This window comes from Petaurus breviceps, unplaced genomic scaffold, assembly GCF_028583685.1.
Source record: "Petaurus breviceps papuanus isolate PSGF00001 unplaced genomic scaffold, PetGlider_PUasm1.0 90743, whole genome shotgun sequence".
Lineage (NCBI taxonomy): Eukaryota > Metazoa > Chordata > Mammalia > Diprotodontia > Petauridae > Petaurus > Petaurus breviceps.
The window spans coordinates 14,471,651-14,492,197 of NW_027187332.1; the positions used below are offsets into that span (position 1 = coordinate 14,471,651).

The 20,547-nt window shown below is 36.2% G+C and overlaps 1 protein-coding gene across 1 annotated transcript in view; it reads left to right on the forward strand.

The window, feature by feature from the left end:
• Positions 1-18,187, forward strand: part of DNAJC3 (DnaJ heat shock protein family (Hsp40) member C3) — a 75,828-nt gene extending 57,641 nt beyond the window's left edge. The window contains exons 10-12 of the mRNA XM_069067355.1: positions 5,611-5,743; positions 6,996-7,144; positions 11,906-18,187. Coding sequence (XP_068923456.1) covers positions 5,611-5,743; positions 6,996-7,144; positions 11,906-12,063 — 440 coding nt within the window. The 3' untranslated portion in view covers positions 12,064-18,187. The remainder of the gene's footprint in view (positions 1-5,610; positions 5,744-6,995; positions 7,145-11,905) is intronic.
• The last annotated feature ends 2,360 nt before the right edge of the window (positions 18,188-20,547 follow it).

Consider the following 20,547-nt stretch of genomic DNA (forward strand, 5'->3'; position numbering starts at 1 on the left):
AGTTGTGTTATATTTTGCCTCCCTTAAAGATGAGCCTTTAGTGGTGACAGTGGGCAATAGCACACGTTGCATGTGTAGTATTTACAGGTATTGCTGAAATCACAGCTTTGTATTCTAAGTCTTGAAAGGTCCTCATCCAGAGGAGCTTTAGGGTGAACAACAGAGTGGCAGGTCTTGGAGTTAATAGATTTCTTCTTCTTGGTTCTGGGGAGTAGAATGGAAACAGTATTGGGCATAAGTTGCAGGTAGAGATTTAGCCCAACTGATGCCTTTGGGTAGTGTGTTCTCCGTGTGTCGGAAGGGACCTTGGAAACTTTCTAGTCCAGCTTCTTTTGAGGCCCTGTCATCCTCACCTCACCTTCTACGTCCCCACAAAAAGTGATCTTTTAGACTTTTCTGTTGGTCCTTCTGCTCTTCATCTGTTATACTTCTGTTCCTCTTCTAGAGTATAAAAGACTAAGTGGTGTAAGTCTGGGACTGGGAGGCAAAGGAACTTGCATCCAAATCCCGTTTTCAGTGTTTACATGTGTGACTGGGCAGATTCCTTCATCCTTCTGAGTTAATGTCTATACTTCCTTTCTTGTAGGGTAGTTGTGATGGAAAAATGAAATGTATTTTAACTTTTTCAACCTTTTAAACGCTATTGATGATAAGGAGCTTGAAGGTACCTAAAAGGGCCAGTTAGGTCAGTGCCTCCTCATTCTGTAGAGAGGAAGACTGAGGCCTAGGAAGGCTGAAGTAGCGTGCCCAGAGTGACACAGGTAGCATCAGAGGAGGGATTGGAACCCTGGTCCTCTGACTCCAAAGCCAGCTCTTCTATCACACATTGTCTCACTTAGTAAGATCCTTACGGGCAGAAACTTTGTCTTGTTTCAGCTTTATATCCATAGCAGCCCCTACAGTGATTTGCACAGAGGAGGCATTTAGAATAGCACGTTTATTGCATTGAATTTGTAGTCATTTGTTCATCATAATTATAGGAAATTATTGGTTTCTGTTTGAATACAGAAATTGGCTACTTGCAAACCAGATATGCTTTCTTTATTTCCCATAATACTAATGTCTTCTAAGATTACCTCCAGTTTATCCTGTTCTTATTTGTAATTTGTCTCTACTCCCTCCACTCCCAGTTAGATTATGAGTTCCTTGAAGGCATCTGGGCCAGGTCCCTAGTTAATACTTAATACTTCTTGTTGACTTGACTTTTGTTCCTGTGCCTCCTTTCCCATGTCCCTCCAGTGTTGACTTTTTTCATTCTTTTTCATCTTTGTCAATTTAGGTTTCACCCTACTCCCAGCTCAGTTATCCTTTCATACTTGGAGTTGTGAAAAAGTGATATTAAATCTTTAAAGAAATGTTGTTGGGGCGGCTAGGTGGTGCAGTGAATAGAGCACTGGCCTTGGAGTCAGGAGGACCTGAGTTCAAATCCAGCCTCAGACACTTGACACACTTACTAGCCGTGTGACCTTAGGCAAGTCACTTAACCCCAATTGCCCTACAAAAAGCAAAAAAAAAAAAAAGAAAGAAATGTCAAATATTTAACAGAAAAATACTATTATTATTCCACTATTCTATTTTCATTTCATTTTAGATGCTTAATAGAATTTAGCTATCGAAATAAACATAGTAACACAGATACGTTGGGTCTGGTTCTGGTAGGAACTCACCAATTGGAGGAGGGGGTCTGGAAGGATCTTCATCTCCAAGAGGTGGTAAGGGTAGAGACATTTTTCAAGGTGAGAAGGCTCCTAGCTAGGGCTTTTTGGAGAACTTTGGACAGTCCCGAAGGGAGCCAGGTAAAAAGAGGAAGACAACGATCTGGGTTCAAATACCGCTTTTGACACATATCACCTGTGTGACCTTGGGTAAAATATTTAATTTCTCAGAGCCCCAGGAACTCTTTAAGACTTGAAGCTGTTGAGTAGTTGCTGATTTGGGCCGGTTAAGGGAATTTTCCTTACTGGGAGGGAGCTCCAGCACCTGGTCCAGACAGAAAATATACTGGTGCTTCACATGACAGATTGAATAAAAGAGTGCATGCTTGATTGTAGGTGCAGCCATATGTGGCATAGACATGATTACATAGCAAGTGCGTTGTAGTATTTTTAAGTAAAAATGTTGTTACTATGGGGTGCTTTCTTTAAGTGCCCAGTTGTAACGGACCTGAAGACTGTCGGAGAATCTCAGCAGAGAAGTTGGGATTGTTATTTGCTTTTTGAGACTTTGGGGCCATCAGGGCATTGGAGGCAGCCTCAGCATCTATTTTTAATGCCTCACTTCTGAGCAGAGTTTCATCCTGCCGCCCAGTGCCTCTTAGTGCCTCCTGCCAAGAGAGATGTGGCACCTGCTGAAAACCACCTAATGCAAATAAGACTGTCTTAAAATAATCTAGAAACCTTAGGTCTCTAATGAACACTGCAGATTATAATGCAGTGAAAGGAACAAAATTGCTTGTTAATTGTAACATGCAAAGCATGTCTCTTAAAGAATATAAATTTTAGTTTAAGCATTTTGTTTATTACTGTGACAATATTTAGTTTTCCATATTAGAAATTTGTTGTTTTGTAGAATATTTAATTTTTACATTGCAAAAATTAAATTCAGCAAATATTTGCCAGGAATCTAATATGTACAAGGCACTGTTCTAGGTACTACAGGTTATAGAGAGGAAATAGTGTTGCCCTCAAGAAACTTAAAATCTACAATGTACATTAAGTACACAGATAAATACAAGGTAATTTGAGGAGACTAACAGCTGACCCAACTGCCCAAAGCAGCCAAACAGACATCACTGTTTAGAATGTTGATTTGTGGAAAAAGTCTTAAAATGTGCATATTTTTTTCTGTGGGGAGAAAGAGATATAAAACATAACCCTGTGTGAATAAAATATGAGCCCAGTTTTAATTAAAACAGAAAATTCACTTATAATTTGTATATCATTCCTAATATTACTTTTTGTCTCATTAGCACAAGTATAATTTTAGGCTTTCATTCCTTTGCATGTAAACATTTTCTTGTAAAAAATGTTTTTCTTCATTTGAAAAATGTTATTAGTAGTGTGTAATTATGCCAATTACATAATACAGAAGACTTTGAGAGGCAGGTGTGATCTGAATAATTTTCACGTGTTTTAAAGGATTTAAGTATCACATGTACTAAAACTAAACATAAAACTACTTCAGAATTTTTCATGATTAAATTATGATATTTGGTTAACAGATGTAATCCTTTCATTGTCTCTGATGGGTGCTTTGCTTTAGTAGCTTAACTGTGGTTGGCATTAAACTAACTTTACCATATGGTTATATTAATTAACCTGTCATAAATGTTAAGTATTCTCAGTAGTACATTAGAGAGCTGGTCTTAGAGGCAGAAAGACCTAGGTTCAAGTTCTACCATTGATACATTGGTTGCATTAGACCAGCCCCAATCAAATTGCTTAATCTCTCATTGTCCAAAACTACTTTCTAAGACTACAAATTATGGACCATTTGCTGATCTGCATGGGTGGAAAGAATTTCTTCAGTGAAAAGTGTTTGCTCTACTAAGAATTCCTATGCCAATGAAATCTCAGGGCTAGACCAAAAATGAGTTGAGTAATTGTAATGTTTACAGGGCTTGCCTCCCACCCCTGCCTCACCCCTATGAAAAAGATGACATTGACTCATCACTAAAATGGATGTTGAATTGTTCCTTTAAAAAAAAAAGTTTGGTTTGAATTAGTCCATTTGCTCCATCATTCATATTTAACAAAATTTTTTTGAAAGCTTATTATGTAAAGTCCTGGATTTTACAGCCCATTTACAATGTGACTCCAACCTGTCTCTCCAACTTTGCTATATGTTCTTACTCTTCCCACACTTTATAATCCGGCCACCCTGGCCTTTTTGCTCTTCCTTAACACTTGATCCTTCAATTCCCATTCTGTGCAGTGCCATAGTGTTAAGTTAGTTCGGTGGCAACAGCTGTCCCCCATGATTGGGATGCTCTCTTTCCTCTGTTTCCCTCTCTGAATTCCTTGTTTCTTTCAGAACTCAGCTCAGATATCTTCTACTTACAGACATTCTGTCTGCCTTTTACTCCTGCCTGCCCCGTTTCCCTGGATTTATTTTCGGTTCATTTGCAGAGAGTCATTCCTGATCCCCCTCGCCCTTGTGCTTCCCTTCAGAGACTGCCTTCAGTTGTACCAGACGCCTGCATGCTGGCTCCCCCATCATCCTGAGCTCCTTGAGGCAGGAACTGTTTTTTGCTTTTCTTGTATGTCTAGGCCTTACATAATGCCTGGAATGCAAGAAGCATTAAAGATCTTCGTTGACGTATTTTGTATGTCTCTCCCTCTTTCCAACTATAGCTCTGAGAGCTGTAATCAAATTAGCTCCACCATTTTGACATTCCTCCCCTGACCTCCATTCCTCCTATTTGTTGTCATACTCATTAGAATGTAAATTTTTTGACTGTCTTTTGAAGTACCTGGTTTAATCAGTGCTTAATATTGCTTTTTATTCATTCATACTTGATGAATTTGCCTCCTTTGATAAAATGTAAGCTCCTTAAAGGTGGGGACTATTCAATTATTGGTTGATTGGTATGCTCAAGTTTAGATCATCTTGTTATTAAATCCATCTTGCATTGGTTGGAGTCAGTTCATAGAATTGAATAGAATAACTTTGGACCTCATTTATATGGTATTCCAACTGTCTGGAAAAATCATCAATTGTGAAGGCACTTGTTCTAGGTATGAGAGGTTATAAAAAAGAAATAGTGCCTGCCCTCAAGAAACTTACACTCTGTTACCTACAATGAATGCACAGATAAATAAATACAAGGTAATTTAGGAGGGAGAACTAAGAGCTGGCCTCAGCTGCCCACAGAAGCTCGTTCTTTAATGAGGATACTCAGCACTTAATTAAAGGGTGAATATGCCCATATGGTAAAGTGAGTTTAATCCCAACCATAGTTTAACTACTAGAAGCGACATGTGTGAATGTACAATTTAGTGTGGGCTCCTTTACTCTGTTTGAAAGCTCCTCTTTGTGTACTAGTCCCTCTGAAGATACTCATTAAAGTTGTTTTGCAATCTTTCAGGAGAGTGACAGAAACCTGATCATGCTTCATCACTACCCTGGAGCCTAATTTGGCGGCTCTTCACTTTACACTCCTCCTTCTTCCAAACTGATCCTCATGGATTCTATTTTCCTTGTACATGATCAAGAGATCGAAGTCATTTTTACCTTTCCCAACAAATTCTTTATAAACACTTAACTCCTATGTGATAAACTGTAAGATTGCCTTACAGTAAAGTAATATTATTTAAATTAATGCTTTCTAGTGTGGGCTTTTTTTAGTGGGCATTCGGGATAAGGAAGATTGGGGAATAGGTGAACAAAGGAAACAGCAATGGAGTTCAATTCTTGGAAGTTATAATAGTTATCTTGAGTCCTTTTGTAATATTTAGGATTAAATAAAAAATTGTTAAACTATCTCATAGTGACAGAAAATTGAGGGGGTTGGAAATACTTTTTAATCCTCAATATAAAGCTTGTGATTTAATAAAAAGTTAAAATGTATAATAATTGCACTTAACAGCATTATTTCAAACATTTTGACAGCTATTCAGGATTATGAAACTGCACAGGAACACAATGAAAATGATCAACAGATTCGAGAAGGACTAGAGAAAGCTCAGAGACTCTTGAAACAGTCACAGAAAAGAGATTATTACAAAATCTTGGGAGTAAAAAGGTGAATTGTTCATATGTATTTAGAATTTACATTGGCTTCAAAACATAGCTGATTAAAATAGCAGTAAGTCCATTTTTTTTACCTCTTTCCCCCATTATTCTTCTTAATTATGTAATTATAGCCACATAGATAGAGCACATACAGCCTTTGACATCTATAAAACTTTTTAGAATTATTTGCAAAAATACTACTTTAAAGATTATTAAAAAAAAAACACATGCACAATAAGAGTGGAGAATTAGTTATTGGTAATAAAACAGGGAAGTTAAACTCATGCCTAAAAAGTCCTAAACTTCAGTTGTAAAACAAAAGAGGGTTGAAAAACCCCATCACTCTTTAGCCTTTGTAATTAAATCAATGACTCTCATGCATTTGATTTCAGGTAACTAGTTAGAAAATCCTCATTTGTTTTGTAATCGTATACAGAATTCCTCTTGAACAAATATATTCTCATCTTTAGCATATCAATTTAAAGACTGAGATTTTGATTCTCTCACTACTCATATATAGCTAATCGATGAGTATAAAATTCTTCCCTGGGCCAGTTTCCACATCTATAAAGTATGAGAATTGAACTAGAAGGCCTCTGAGGTACTTTCCTATTTCTACTTTTATTACATGTAGAGATATCTAGAAGTTCAAATGAGAACATATAGGAGATTTTCAGTGCCCAAGATTATTAGTCAGAAAATCCAGAAGGTTTTAAAAAGCATAAAAACAACTTGTAATTATATAGTACTTTCTGGAGGCAGCATGGACTAGTGGGTAGAGTGTTGGGGTTGGAGTCAAGAAGACCTGGATTTCAAATCCTATCTCTTACCCTTTTATGTGACTCAGCCAGTCACTTAACTTCAGGTAGCTCTGTAGTACGTAATGACAAGTAATTCAGAGATGAAATGCCATCTTTGTTGGTGGAACAAGTTACCACATTGGGGGTTGTCCTCACTATGGTTTACAAAATGCTTTTCTAGTTGCCACTATCATGAGGAATCATTCCTTCTGTTTTTAACCAGTTAATATTTTAATCTTACTGAAATAACTATCTGAAGTACCCTTCTCTAGTTTTTTCATCATAACTTAGCACTGTATTACTGAAGCACTATGTGCTTCAGAAACTTACATCCTTAAAGAAAATGGAAACCCATGTGGCTTTCTTTTATTTTAGTGTTTGATGACTGTATTCCAGTTCATTATGGTGGTATATGGTAAATCTCTTTTATAAATGTATAATTGCTATGTTTTAATCCCCCAGAAATGCCAAAAAACAAGAGATCATCAAGGCATACAGAAAGTTAGCACTACAGTGGCACCCAGATAATTTTCAGAATGAAGAAGAAAAGAAAAAAGCAGAGAAAAAATTTATCGACATAGCAGCTGCTAAAGAAGTACTTTCGGATCCAGGTATTACATAAAATTGAATTTAATTCAATGAACATTTATTAAGTCCTTACTTTGTGCAAAGTACTGTGCTAAGTGCTAGGAATATAAAAATATGTTTGACATACATAGATCTTGCTATCCAGGAGTGTGTAGTTTAAGAGAGAAAGACACATACATGGACAACTGATACAAGGAGGGGTCCAGGCAGAGTATGTTGAGAAGTTTTTGTGGGAGAAGAGATCACTTGAAGCATGTTTGGGGGTATAGAAGACAGGGACAGGTAGCCCTTGAGTTAGGCAAATCTGCTTGAAAGAGGGATGGGATTTCAGGCTGAGATAGATAGATGGGGCAATCATGTTAAACTTGGAGCTAAAGGATAGAGATAGGAGAGGGCAGGCCAAAAAAAAAAAGGGGGAGATAGAAGTACTTTGGGGCTCAAATGTAGAATATATGAAGGGGAAGAATATTTATAAAGGCAGGATAGATTGGAGCCAGATTATGGAGACCATTGACTGCTAAAATGAGGACTTTATATTTTATTTGGTAAGCTGTGGGAAGCCAAGGAAGGTTTTTAAATACTGGAGAGATGTTACCAAAGTGGAATAGTAAGTCATATGACTGGAGCAGTGGTCTGACACATTGACTAGAGAAGGGAGAAATGAGAAGTAGGAACACCAGTTTGGAGGTTATTATGATTGTTTAGGCAAGAAGACATATGGTGGTTTCAGTGGACTTGGAAAAATGGGGTACATTGGAAAGGACCTTAAGGTGTTGATGGGGGAGAGTTGTACTGGGTAACTAGGAGAATGGTAGAGCCATCAAGAGAAGCCAACACTAGGTTTTAGAAATAAATATAGAGGATCCAGGCATAATGGTCGGACAAATAAAATATACATAGTCCAATAGCCAGAACTTCCCATCTATACAAGTTCTCTGTCCCTTCTGTGTCCACTCTTCTTACCTTTAGCATATCAACTTTTAAGGCTTAAAATTGGATTTTCTTGTGACTAATATAAAAAATCTATTAGAGATCCCAGGAAAGAAATTTCAAATGACAGAAAAGTGGTGAGATTTTTTTTTTTTAAATAAAGCTATTGAAGTTAAGTAGCTCATGGTTACATGGCCAATTTTGTGTGTGTGGGTGTTAAGTATCTGAGGCCGGAACTGATCCCGGGTCCTCCTGACTCCGGGGCCGGCACTGTTACAGACTGTGCCACCTAGCCGCCCCGGTGGTGAGATTTCTAATGCCCAAGATGCTTAATTATTTAGAAAATCCAAAAAGTAAATAAATATGTCATTCTAAGAAGTGGGTAAAATAAACTACAATTAGAGCTTTCTAAAGGCACCATGTGGTGACTAGAGGTCTGAATTTGAAGTCCATAAAACCTGAGTTCAAATCCTACCTCTGACACCTAATGTCTGTGTGACTCTAGTCAAGTCTCTGAGCATCTGGGTGCCTTGGGCACATTCCCAGGATATACCTACTAAGGTTTAGACTTTGTGTGAAGGTGCTCTGCTCTTTATGAACATAATTGCATTTGAACTTCATACCACCCTATGAGGCAGGTGCTTTTACTGATGAAGAAATTGAAGTACAGATAGGTTAAGGGACCTGGACCTGTAGATGGTCACACAGCTAATCAGACCTTCAGTCCAGGCATGTTGTTTCTTTTTTTTCCTTTTCTTTTTTTGCATTTAATAGTACTTAATTTTGTTCCAAATACATGTAAAGATGGTTTTCAATATTCATTTTTCTTAAGATTTTGAGTTTCACATTTTTTCTTCCTTCCCTCCCCTCCTTCCTCCCTCCCCCAAGACAGCAAGAAATCTGGTGTGTGTATATATATATATATATATGTATATATATATATATATATACACACACACACACACACACACACACACATATATATATATATATAGTCATGTTAAACATTTCCACATTAGTTATATCGTGAAAGAAGAATGAGAATAAAATCAGAATAAAAGAGAAAAACCACAAGAAAGAAAAACTGAAAAACAAGAAAAAAAGTGAAAATAGTGTGCTTGGATCAACATTCAGACTCAATAGTTCTCTGGATGTATATAGCTTTTTCCATCATGAGTCTTTTGAAATTGTCTGTCTGTCATAGTTGATCATAGCATAATTGCTGTTACTCTGTGCAGTGTTCTCCACTTTACTCAGCTTTAGTTCATGTAAGTCCAGGTTTTTCTAAAATATGCCTGGTCATCATTTCTTTTCTTTAATTAATTATTTATTTGTTTGCTTTTAGTTTGCAACATTCAATTCTGCAATCCCTTGAGCTCCAACTTTTCTCCCTCTCCTCCCTATACCCCATGGCAGCATGCAATCCGATATAGTTTCTACAAATAACTTCGCATTAAACATTAGTCAAGTTGTAAAGAAGAATTATAACCAATGGAGTAAACAGTGAGAAAAGAAGGAACGAAACAAAGCAAAACACAAAAGAGAGAAAGAGTTTGCTTCAATCTGCATTCGACTCTGTGGTTCTTTTCTTTGGCTGTGGATATGCCTTTCCATCAAGAGTCTTTTGGAGTTGTCTTATGATCTTGCATTGCTGAGAGGAGCCCAGTTTATCAAAGTTAGTAGTCACAGATAGGATGTGTCTGTAATTGTGTACAGAATTCTCCTGGTTTTGCTCCCCTCACCCAGCATCAGTTTATATAAGTCTCTCCAGGTTATTATGAAGTCCATTTACTCCTCATTTCTTATAGCACAATAGTATTCCATTACATTAATATACCACAACATGTTTAGTCATTCCCCAATTGATGGGCATCCCCTTGATTTCCAATTCTTTGCCACCACAAAAAGAATTGCTATAAATATTTTTGTACATGTGAGTCCTTTTCCCTTTTTTATAGTCTCTTTGGTATATAGACTTAGCAGTGGTATTGTTGGATAAAAGGTCATGCACAGTTTTATTGCCCTTTGGGTATAGTTCCAAATTCCTCTCCAGGATGGTTGATTCAGTTCACAACTCTACTAACAATGCATTGATGTTCCAGTTTTCCCACATGTTCCCATCATTTATCATTTTCCTTTTCTGTCCTATTAGCCAGTCTGATAGGCATGAGGTGGTACCTCAGAGTTGTTTTAATTTGCATGTCTCTAATCAATAGTGATATGGAGTATTTTTCCTGATTATGGATAGCTTTAATTTCTTCCTCTGAAAACTGCCTGTTCATATCTTTTGTCCATTTATCACTTGGAGAATGGCATGCATTCTTATAAATTTGACTCAGTTCTCTATATATTTGAGAAGTGAGCAGGCATGCTATTCTCTCTTTTTTTTTTTTTTTTTTTGGAGGGGGGAAGTCAGGGCAATTGGTATTGATTGACTTGCCCAGGGTCACACAGCTAGTGTTAAGTGTCTGAGGCCATATTTGAACTCAGGTCCTCTTGACTCCAGGGCTGGTGCTCTATTCACTGCACCACCTAGCTGCCCCAAGGCATGCTATTGGCAGCAGTGTAGGATTGATAGAAGTGTTGGGAAACTTAAAGCAAGGAGACTAAGTAGGAGATTTTTGCAATAATTTAATAAAGAGGTGGTGAGAGCCTGAACTAAGGTGGTAGCTCTGTGGATGGGGAGAAAAGAGGTCATATGTGAGAGATGTTATGGTGGTAGAAATGGCAAGATTTGACAACTGATTAAATTTGTGGGTTGAAGGAAAGTGAGTTAAGGATAATTCTAGGGTTATGAACTTGCGAGACTGGAAAGAAAGTGGTGTCTTCAACAGAGAAAAGGAAATTTGGAAGAGGAGGATTTGGGGGAAAGGATAATGAGTTCCCTTTTGGATGTATGAGTTTAAAATGTCTCTTGAGACATCTGGTTTGAAATGTCTATTAGGCAATTGGTGATCTAAGATTAAAGCTTGGAGGAGAGACTGGGCCTGGGTAGATAGATCTGGGAGTCATCTGCATGGAGGTGATATTTGAATCTATGAGGGTTGGTGAGGTTGCTGAAGAATTGAGAGAGAAGAGGGCCCAGAAGTGCATTCCTTAATACTGAGGAACTTGTATAATATCCAATGTAGTATAAAATGTTTTCTGTTTGGAAATTATGAGGTATTTGAAGTGAATATAAGAAAATGTAAATAAGCAAATTAAAATGCACCTTGAATGGTTTATGTATGATAATTCAAATGCAAACATAAAATACAACATTCCTTGTGTTTGTATTCTCCAAACATTGCTCCAACCTAAAGAGTGTGGGGTACTGTTACTTTTCTGGGAAATTATAGGTATTGCTTCTTACGTATACCTCATCAGTGCTATAATTTTCTTTGCTGGATAGATAGCTTTTAATTTGTGAGTACATTATAAATGTATGCATTAGTGCAGAATCCTTCAGATGCTAGAATTGATTAGAAAAACTGTTGTATTTGAAATTCTGCCCTTGGTAGTTTTGTTTTTGCTTCCCTGCAAGATCATTTCTGTTAGTTTTTATCTCAGAACTTATTAAAATGTCAAGGGAAAGTAGGTTTATTTCTATTTTTAAGATAGAATAAATATAAAGAAGGATACTTTAATGAATTTCAAAGTACTATTTTTAATCTTTCCTTTTGTGAGCTGAAATGAAAGCTGTAATGTGCATTGCTCATTACAAAGCTATTATTCATAATGTGTGAAATACACAATATAAATGCCAGATACAATTGCTTATACCATTTAAAAGTGATTTCTCCCCACCTTTAATCAGATAGAATTTCTTTAAGACACCTGTGCCTCAATCTGTGTTTTTTTTTTTCCTTTCCTAGAAATGAGGAAAAAGTTTGATGAAGGAGAAGATCCCTTGGATGCAGAGAGCCAACAGGGAGGTGGTGGCAACAGTTTCCATAGAAGCTGGAATTCATGGCAAGGCTTTAACCCCTTCAGCTCAGGCGGACCATTTAGATTTAAATTCCACTTTAATTAAAACCAACAATGTTTTTCTGCTACTGTTCCTTTTCCTAACTTTTTTAAAATTAGAAAACAAACCTCGTTCCAGTTTCAGGACCCTAATGAAATATTTCAAATCTTTCTGTTGTCCATAACCAAAGAATTGTTTTAATAGGAAGAATCTTTTCCTGTCCATTTTAAACTCTCTCATTGGCTGGGGGTAGGATGATGTGTGATGGTTTGTGGTTCAGTGCCTGTGTGAAGCAGCCAAGTGTGGGGCAGACTCTCTTGTATAAGCACTAAAGTTTTTTTTATATTTTTCTGCATTGGAGCAAGTGCAAATACTCCCTCTTGTCCAATCCCTGTGTGATGTGTCAGTACCTACATATGGTGCATCTGTAAGCATACATAAGCCAAAAAAGAAGCTGTTGTTCTCTGGGCATGTTTCAGTATTCGAAAAGTGAAAGATTAATGAGACCAAATTCTAAACTGTATTGTTTTTGGGTAACTTGGTTTTCTGAAGCATAGACTACTAGATTGGAATTTTGAATAAACAGAACAGCTAACTGATTTTTAATATTTTCAAATGTTTATTTGTTAATATCTGAATTTCCTTAATACTATATTCAATTTAATGATATTTTTTCTGTATGGCTACAAGTAAAGACGTGAGAATCCCTCATTTAGAAAACTTGCTACTGGGTTTGGACTCTTGATTGGAGTTAGAAAGCACATTTTATTCCCTTTTTTTTTTTGTACTGAATGAGATTTCCTCAGGACTGCATAGTTGGAATTGGATATCCTGAAGACCTGGGAACATTTTCATTTAAGACTAAAAAGAGACACTTTGTTTCTGTAAGAAGTTATTTTCAAATGTTGAAAAATTTTTAAGCAATATTGTTTCCTTACGAGTAGAGAGAAAAATTGTTTAGTAATGATTCTTACTTATCTTACAAAATTTTCAAGACCAAGATTTGGTTTTGAAACTTAAAAGTCACTTTTCCAGGATATATAGGCCTTGAATACAGTATTTCAATATCCTTTATTGTGGTAACTCTGTTAGAATAATTTCCCCATCCCTTGGAGGCAGACCTAAACATGTGAACCTCCAGTGGTTCCTAGGATCCTGTTTTGCTTAATTCTGGGTTTACAGGACTACTAGTTCCCTGACACATTTCAAAATTAGATGTTCACCTTTACTAAAGGTACCAGTCTCATTTTAAGCTTCTGGGATTGTTATAGAGTCTTCCATAACCTTTTTTCCCCCCTATAAAAAGGTGCCTTGATTTGTTGAATTCAACCCAAGTTTCCACCATCATTTCTCTGTAACAATGATATTTATCTCCTGATAGGACACTTGTTCCTTTTCTATGAGGTAATTACTGAATAGTAATAACTCTTTAGGCTTACCATGTAGAGGGTTTTTTCCCCTGTTAAGAATAGGAATTGATCTCTTTTGAATAGATCTCTTTAATCAAGGACATTGTACCTTTTAAGGAAATGCTAGTGCTGCATTTAACATCTAAGATAATAGATTTAATTAATAATTATTAGCTGTTCCCAATGAAGTTTTTGTAGAGCTTTGAGTTTTGGGGGAATACTTTTAGTAACATAAGGTACTTAAAATTATTAGAGAATCAAGAGATCTAATCAGCGGAGAAGGTAATTTGACTATCCTGATGCCAGCATTATTAGCCAAGCACAAAATTTTTTTCATAACTATGAGTTTGCCTATAGAAGTAAGGTTTTGTTTAAAGAGATGTTGGGCGTATAACTATGTAGATGAGTTGGAAAAACACTTTGTAGAAAATTTTACCCGATATCATTATGTATAATTGTCTTTCCATAAATGTAAAGCACCGAAAAGAAAATTTTTCATTGATTTGCAGTTTTAGTTTGTTTTATAATGTTTTGAAGCTCAATCCACTATAATATGCAAATGTACAATGTAAGCTATATTGTTTAACTCTTTGAAAAAATCTTAAGCATTTGTACAATTGGAACTAATTCTGTTATCTACAGAAATTATTGAATCTGGTCTTTATCACAAATTTTCCCAGGCATCACACCAAGATTACTACATAGCTGATAACCCTGCAGGTAGTAGGAATCTTCAGAACCCCAGATAAAAATGTAGTAAGTCCCACAGCCTAATGTTTAAAGAATACCAAAACTGCCAGGATATGAGAGAGTTGAAAGCGTGTTTGTGATGGTCATGGATTGGATTGCATTGGAATTCATGTTCTTTAGGATATTTGTTATTGATGCAGCATCCATCTTCAGACTGCATGCCTGAGTTTTCACCTCTCAGAATGACCATGATTCCAAAGCCTGAGGTCAGTCACTCACCCAAGGGAGGTGGACAGTTATGTTCAGAAGTCTGTTTTCCTCCAGAAGCACCATAATTATAGATAAGAAATGCTTGACAGCTTTAGTTCATCCAAGAAGGAAAGAGATATATATTCACAGTGCCAATTCCATTAAAGAAGATGTGAGATGTCTGGACTGGCATTGAATTCTGCTGCTTAAGGAAGAAAGTAGGAAGATTATGAAGCTCTTAACCCTTGCCTAGTGAATGCAAGGAGGTTATTCCTGTTTGGAAAGACCAAATGTTTGCATCAATGGGATAGAGACATTTGCATATTAAGGGATAGTACAAAAGTTTGTCTGCCTAATGGTAGGAAACCACACTGTACAATGAGAAGAATTAGAATGATAACAGTTTATTTTAACACATTTTGTCAGTGGCTGCTGCCCTTGTGCACTTTCTGCTGATGTACTGCTTTTGGTCACAGGCACAAAGCATTTGTAGCTCTTTCAGGAAAAATAGGTAGCAGGTCACATGTAAGGATACATTATCCTTAACTCTATTGTGTTCTCTTCTGAAATTACTCACTTTTCATTAGTGAGCTCCCTAAATAAAATGTCACTGGTCTATTCCATTGTAGTAAAATTGGTTTAATGCGAGTTACCCCTGGCAAAAAAGTATTAAACACACTAATCTGTACATGATGCAAAAGCAGTCTTAAGGAGGGTAGTTTAAAATTCATTGAGAAGTCTGAAAGTATGTACAGAAGTTTGTGCTTTTTTACCATGAATAAATGAACATGTAAACAATTTGAGCAGCCTCTGCTGAAGTGAATTTTATAATAGAAAATCTAGCCAACTATTAATCTGACTTTAAAAACGACAGTTTTCTATTTCAGATCAGTATTAATCTAGCCTTTTGAGCTATCAGTATAAAAACATTTAGGAAAATTTTGGTCTCTGACAGTGGGACCTAAAACTGTACCCACATCACTTGAAAGAAAAAAATACTTCCACCCCTAAAAAACAGGATAATTAACTGATACTTTTTAGAATAACAATACATACAAAACTGTGTCATTTTATTCATGGTTAGAAGTGACAGTTTGCACCTGAGAGAATCAGTTGGCCAAATTTTTGCCTTATCGTGATAGTATGCCATTTAGTTTGCCTTGCAAAAATATTTGACCAGTATGTCAAAAGAATAGTTGTAAAACACATCTGTACAGCCTTACTTTATTGACTATAGTTTCCTTTTCAACATCCAGAGAGGAAGGCAGTTGTAATTCTTCAATGACTAATACAGTTTTACTCTAAATCAGATCATTCCTGTTAATCACTACTTGTTAGTGGCAAGAAATTTACTACATACTACAGGATGATAGTAGGTAGGGTAACTCAGGCTTGTTGCAGAGCTCTCTTGCTTGCTGTCTGATTTAAGATAAATTAGCCACTGCGTGGCTCTGTGGAGTAACAAAATTTTGTTGCCTTTGTTTATCTACATTTGTCACACCTCTGCCTGCAGTGAGAAAGATTGGCAGGGGTTAAAAACTGGTGATCTTCCTTACTGTAAGTTAGATACTACTCCTACCCTAAAGCTACAGCTCAGCTATGTGAGTGAGATGACTAACTTAATGCATCTTAAAATTTTTGAATGTTTTATATAAAAAAAGGAAAGGAACCTAAAATGCAATGAACTGGGTCTCAGACATGTCTACAAATGTGGGTACTATTTTTATGCCAGTGTATTTTCACATTTAATAAAGATATTTATGGTGATATGTGCATTTTTTTTCCTTTTATGATTCCTATAAAAAAAGAGTTGCTGTGGTCATGAGAACCAAAGAGATGATGCTATAATATAGATATATGTTTTCTCTATTTGAGTTCATTCCAGATTGGTATGTTGAGAAAAGGAAGCTTGCCATAAATAAGTTGTAGAAGAAATCAAAGCACCTTCTTCCCTCTCTCCCCTTCCCCACACTCCCCCCAGCCCAAGCTAACAAGAAGCTCGATAATTGTTTAAATAATCTCTCAAAAAGCATTCAGTCCACTTGAGTAGCCCCTAATCAAGGAGTTGTCATAGAAGGTTACAATTTCATTAGTCCTTCAATGTAGATATTTTAAGATCTAATACATTTAAATGGTGTTGTTTTATAGCTCTTGAAAGAAATAATCTTTAGAGTAGCATATTTCTATTAAAATCTAAACGGTAAGATTTTATCCTACAAAGAAAAGTTAACTTAAAAAAAGAAATTAACAAAATTGAAACTTGAAGTCTAACTGTTACAAAGGTGCTACATATTAATGATAGCACTTTATTTTATATTGAATACAAGTTATGGCATCTGAGGAGCCTTCATAGTAGTAAATTGTCAGTTTCCATTTTGTGATAACTAAACCAAAGGTATTGTAGTACATTCAAAAGAGTATTAGATTTTGGAGTAAGGAGACCAGAGTCTTAATTCTGTTATCATGAGTAGGTAAGTTGCTTTTTCTGAGTTTTCAGTTTTCTCAGTGAAATAAGGATATCTGTACTACCAACCTAATAGGTTTATTGTGAGGAAAGTACTATAAATATTTGAGTAGTCAATAATGATGTTAGTAATCATATAAAGGTGAAAGCGCAGAAAAAAATGAAAGAAAAACATGAAAGGGAAAAAATGATCCAGATGTTTTCAGTAGGATTCTTTTAGCTGGAGTTGAAATGGGGAGAGATGGGAAATAGCCCCCAGTACTGGGCTGTACAGACAGCCAATTAAAAGTTGATCAGTAATGTATTCATTTCCTAAGTCTTGCACCAGGTGCTTTTACTAAAAAAAAGAAGGAAAAAACCCTTTGATTTGCCTTAATCAAAATTAGCAAAAATTATGTGTGAAAGTTATAGGATAAACAAATACAATGAATCAAATGAATTTGTTGGGTTTTTCTTTACTAGAATTCTGCCTGTGCTCCCCACCCTCCTCCATACACAGGTGCTTAAGAGAGTTTGTTGAATTTAGTAAGAATTCACTCTTTTGGGGATTAGTCACATCGATTCCCAATATGAATTAATTTAATGAAAAAGGAAATGAAATGGGAGGGGCTTCTGTTGTTGCTGGGCAAGTGACGCCAGTCATAGACCTTATAGGGAAGAAGCAGCCTTGCCTGGCTTGGGTGACAGCTCCCTTTTCCCTGATTAAAGGATGTAGAATTGAAAGGGACCTGAGAGGTGATCTAGTCCATTCTTCAATTTTGTATATTGGGAAACCAAGACCCAAAGAGTCACTTGTAATTTTCCCGAGGTCGGGGGTTAGCATGTAAACTGGCTGTGATTTGAAGCAACCCAGGCCCTTGGACTCCAATTCCAGGGCTCTTCACAATACCAAATAAGCAAGAATTGGTTGTTCCGTCCTTCATTCTCAAAAAGAACTAATGATATCACGAGGGTTAGGTGAACGCGTGTGAATTAGATTTAAGTGAGGCAGAGCTCTGAATTGAAAAAGTGGCAGGAAGAACAATATTCCCTTTTCTACCCGCCCTGTACATGCTTATATTTGTGAATTTCTCTAATCATTAGAGAACCTTAGAAATGGTTCTTTTAAATGAACTTTGTATGTTTTCCTTACTGTGTGAGATTCCTCTCTTGGGTATGAAAGGCTCCTCTGGAGTCATCAGTTGATAACTACTTTCCAAACACTTCATTTCTGATTTGGACATTGCACAGTACGTCCCATCCTGGGATGTCAGTGTATTCACTTTATATGTATGCAGTTGCATTGTATTTGTATTCTTTAAAATGTGCTTTTGTTAACAAGTCACCAAAAAAGCCCATTAAGCAATAAAAATAATTTTCACTTTTTCTGATCCCATAATGATTGTTTTATGTGTAAAATTTTTTTTTTCTTTTTTTGGTATTTTAAAGGGTGTTCTTTTTGTTGCATTCGTTTCTCTTAGCTGTCACGTTCTAGCGGGGCTTCTAGGCAGGTCCTGTGACTAGGGAAACTTTTACCATATGGAAAACTGAGGAATGTCAAGTCATGTGAACGGGTTATTAGTTATAATGCATATATTTTATATCATGTGGTAGATTACTTTTGGTAAATGATGTAAATATAATCGACCATCAGACCACTTTGGAATAATTTCTTCTTAGGTTTTCCATGATTATGAAAATGTCCTGGGTGGAAAACATTGGCCTTGTTCAAGCAGGATTTTTTCTAATTGATTTTTGACATATCTGGAGTTTGTAAAAACATAAATAGCTTATTCAGTATCATTTTATATCATCCCAAATTGCTAATTTAATGTGAAGATGAGAAATAATTTTTAGATATTAGCAATTATGCTTTATTAAAAAAAACTTTTATAGAACAACTGAGATAGCTATACAGTGCTTAGCACATAATTCTATTCCTTTCCCCTTTTCCCTAAAAGGGTTGCTACTACATTTTTTTAGCTTCCCTTTTTTTTTTTTTTTTTTGGAGGGCAATTGGGGTTAAGTAACCTGCCCAAGGTCACATAGCTAGTTTATGTGTTAAGTGTCTGAGGTTGGATTTGAACTCGGGTCCTCCTGACTCCAGGGCCAGTGCTCCATTCACTGCGCCACCCTACTTCTAAGTAGAGTATATTTTTGATTGATCCAAAAGTTGAACCGGTTTCTTAAAATAATTCAGTTTGCTTAAACATTTAAGACATTCAACTTTTTCTTCTCTTCATTGTTATTGACAGTTTACTCAACGTGTCATGTTAGAATGGTCTTAAATAGAAATGGGGCCAGTAAAGTGTACATAAAGATCCCTGTGTGCTACATATTGACTTAGAAAACTACATGCTAACATTTTGTTCTGTTGTATTTTTTTTTGTTCAGTATTTCCTAATTACATTTTAATCAAGGTAGGCCCCACTGGGAAGTATTTGTTTTCTCTGGTGTGAGACATGGTTAAAGTTGTTTACTTAATTATATGTGGACTGTCTTCTTTTGATCACATATAATTCTCAGATGTCATGATCTTTTACTATTAATTTGGTGGGAACTATTTCTTTAATGTCCAAATCACATGCCTTTCAGAACCAGATGTTTCATGCATATCGAGTCTTGATTTTCTGTAACCCTTAATTTTCTCTTGTTTTACTGACAAGTGGACTTTAGGATTTCTCAGTAAAGAGACTAGCAAAATAAGATTAACAATAAAATATTTTAATAAACTGACTAAAGAAAGCATGAGCAGCATTATAGCAGAAATATAGGGAGAACTATCTCAAAACTTGACAATTGCTAACTTCTTTAGCAGTTGGCAGGGTCTGTCATCCATCCCATATGTCTGGGTATAGGGTTCCCTGTCTTACATGTCTCCTTTTGGCCTTGAGTCACAGTGTTTCCTGGAGGTCATTTAGCCTCAATAGGCCCTATCCCCTTCCTTTTCCTTTCCTTGGTAAAGATTTTCAATAGATTTATGGGTTCTAGGCCTATGCTGAGGACTCCTAGTAAAAAGTAGTAGCTTTTTACTACTAAATAGATAGGAATTTACACTCAGGCTTTTTTTTCTTTCAAGCTTTATGCAGGGACTTAGCCACAAAGTATCATGGGAGGTGTCATGCAGTATTTAGAAGGATCACTGGACTTCGGTGTTAAAAATAACTGGTCTTGGTTCCAGGCTCTGTAACTTAGTAGCTGTGTGATCCATGGAAAGCCACTAGGCTTCTCTGTACCTCTGTTTTCTTCCCCTCTAAAGTGAAAAACATATTGCTGTTTGTTATATGTGGCAAATAAAAAGTTAACCACTTCTGATAGGCAGTATTTTTAGTCTAATCATCACAAATCAATACCTTGTATGTTCTGTGAATCTTCTAGCCCCAGATTATCTAATCATCTCATTTTAAGTGGTAATGTATTATCTATCTTTTTGAAAAAAAATGTTTTAGTCATCCAAGATCTGCTTTTTTACTATTCTACCCCAACCCCCAACATCTATTAAAAAAAAAATAAATCCTGTTACATAGTCCTCTGGAATCTTAGTTGAATTGTTTATCCATTTCCTAATATATGGGCTTTCAGGTTCCCATTCTTTACTACCTCAAAAAGAGCTATAGATATTTTTGCACATCCTTAGAGTTTGTTTTTCTTAAGACTAATATCTTCCTTAATACACCTTCTAATTGCCCCTCCTCTCCCCTTTCCTGGTTTCCCTGTTGAGTGAAATGTATTTCTGTACCCAGTTTTGTGCGTATGTGT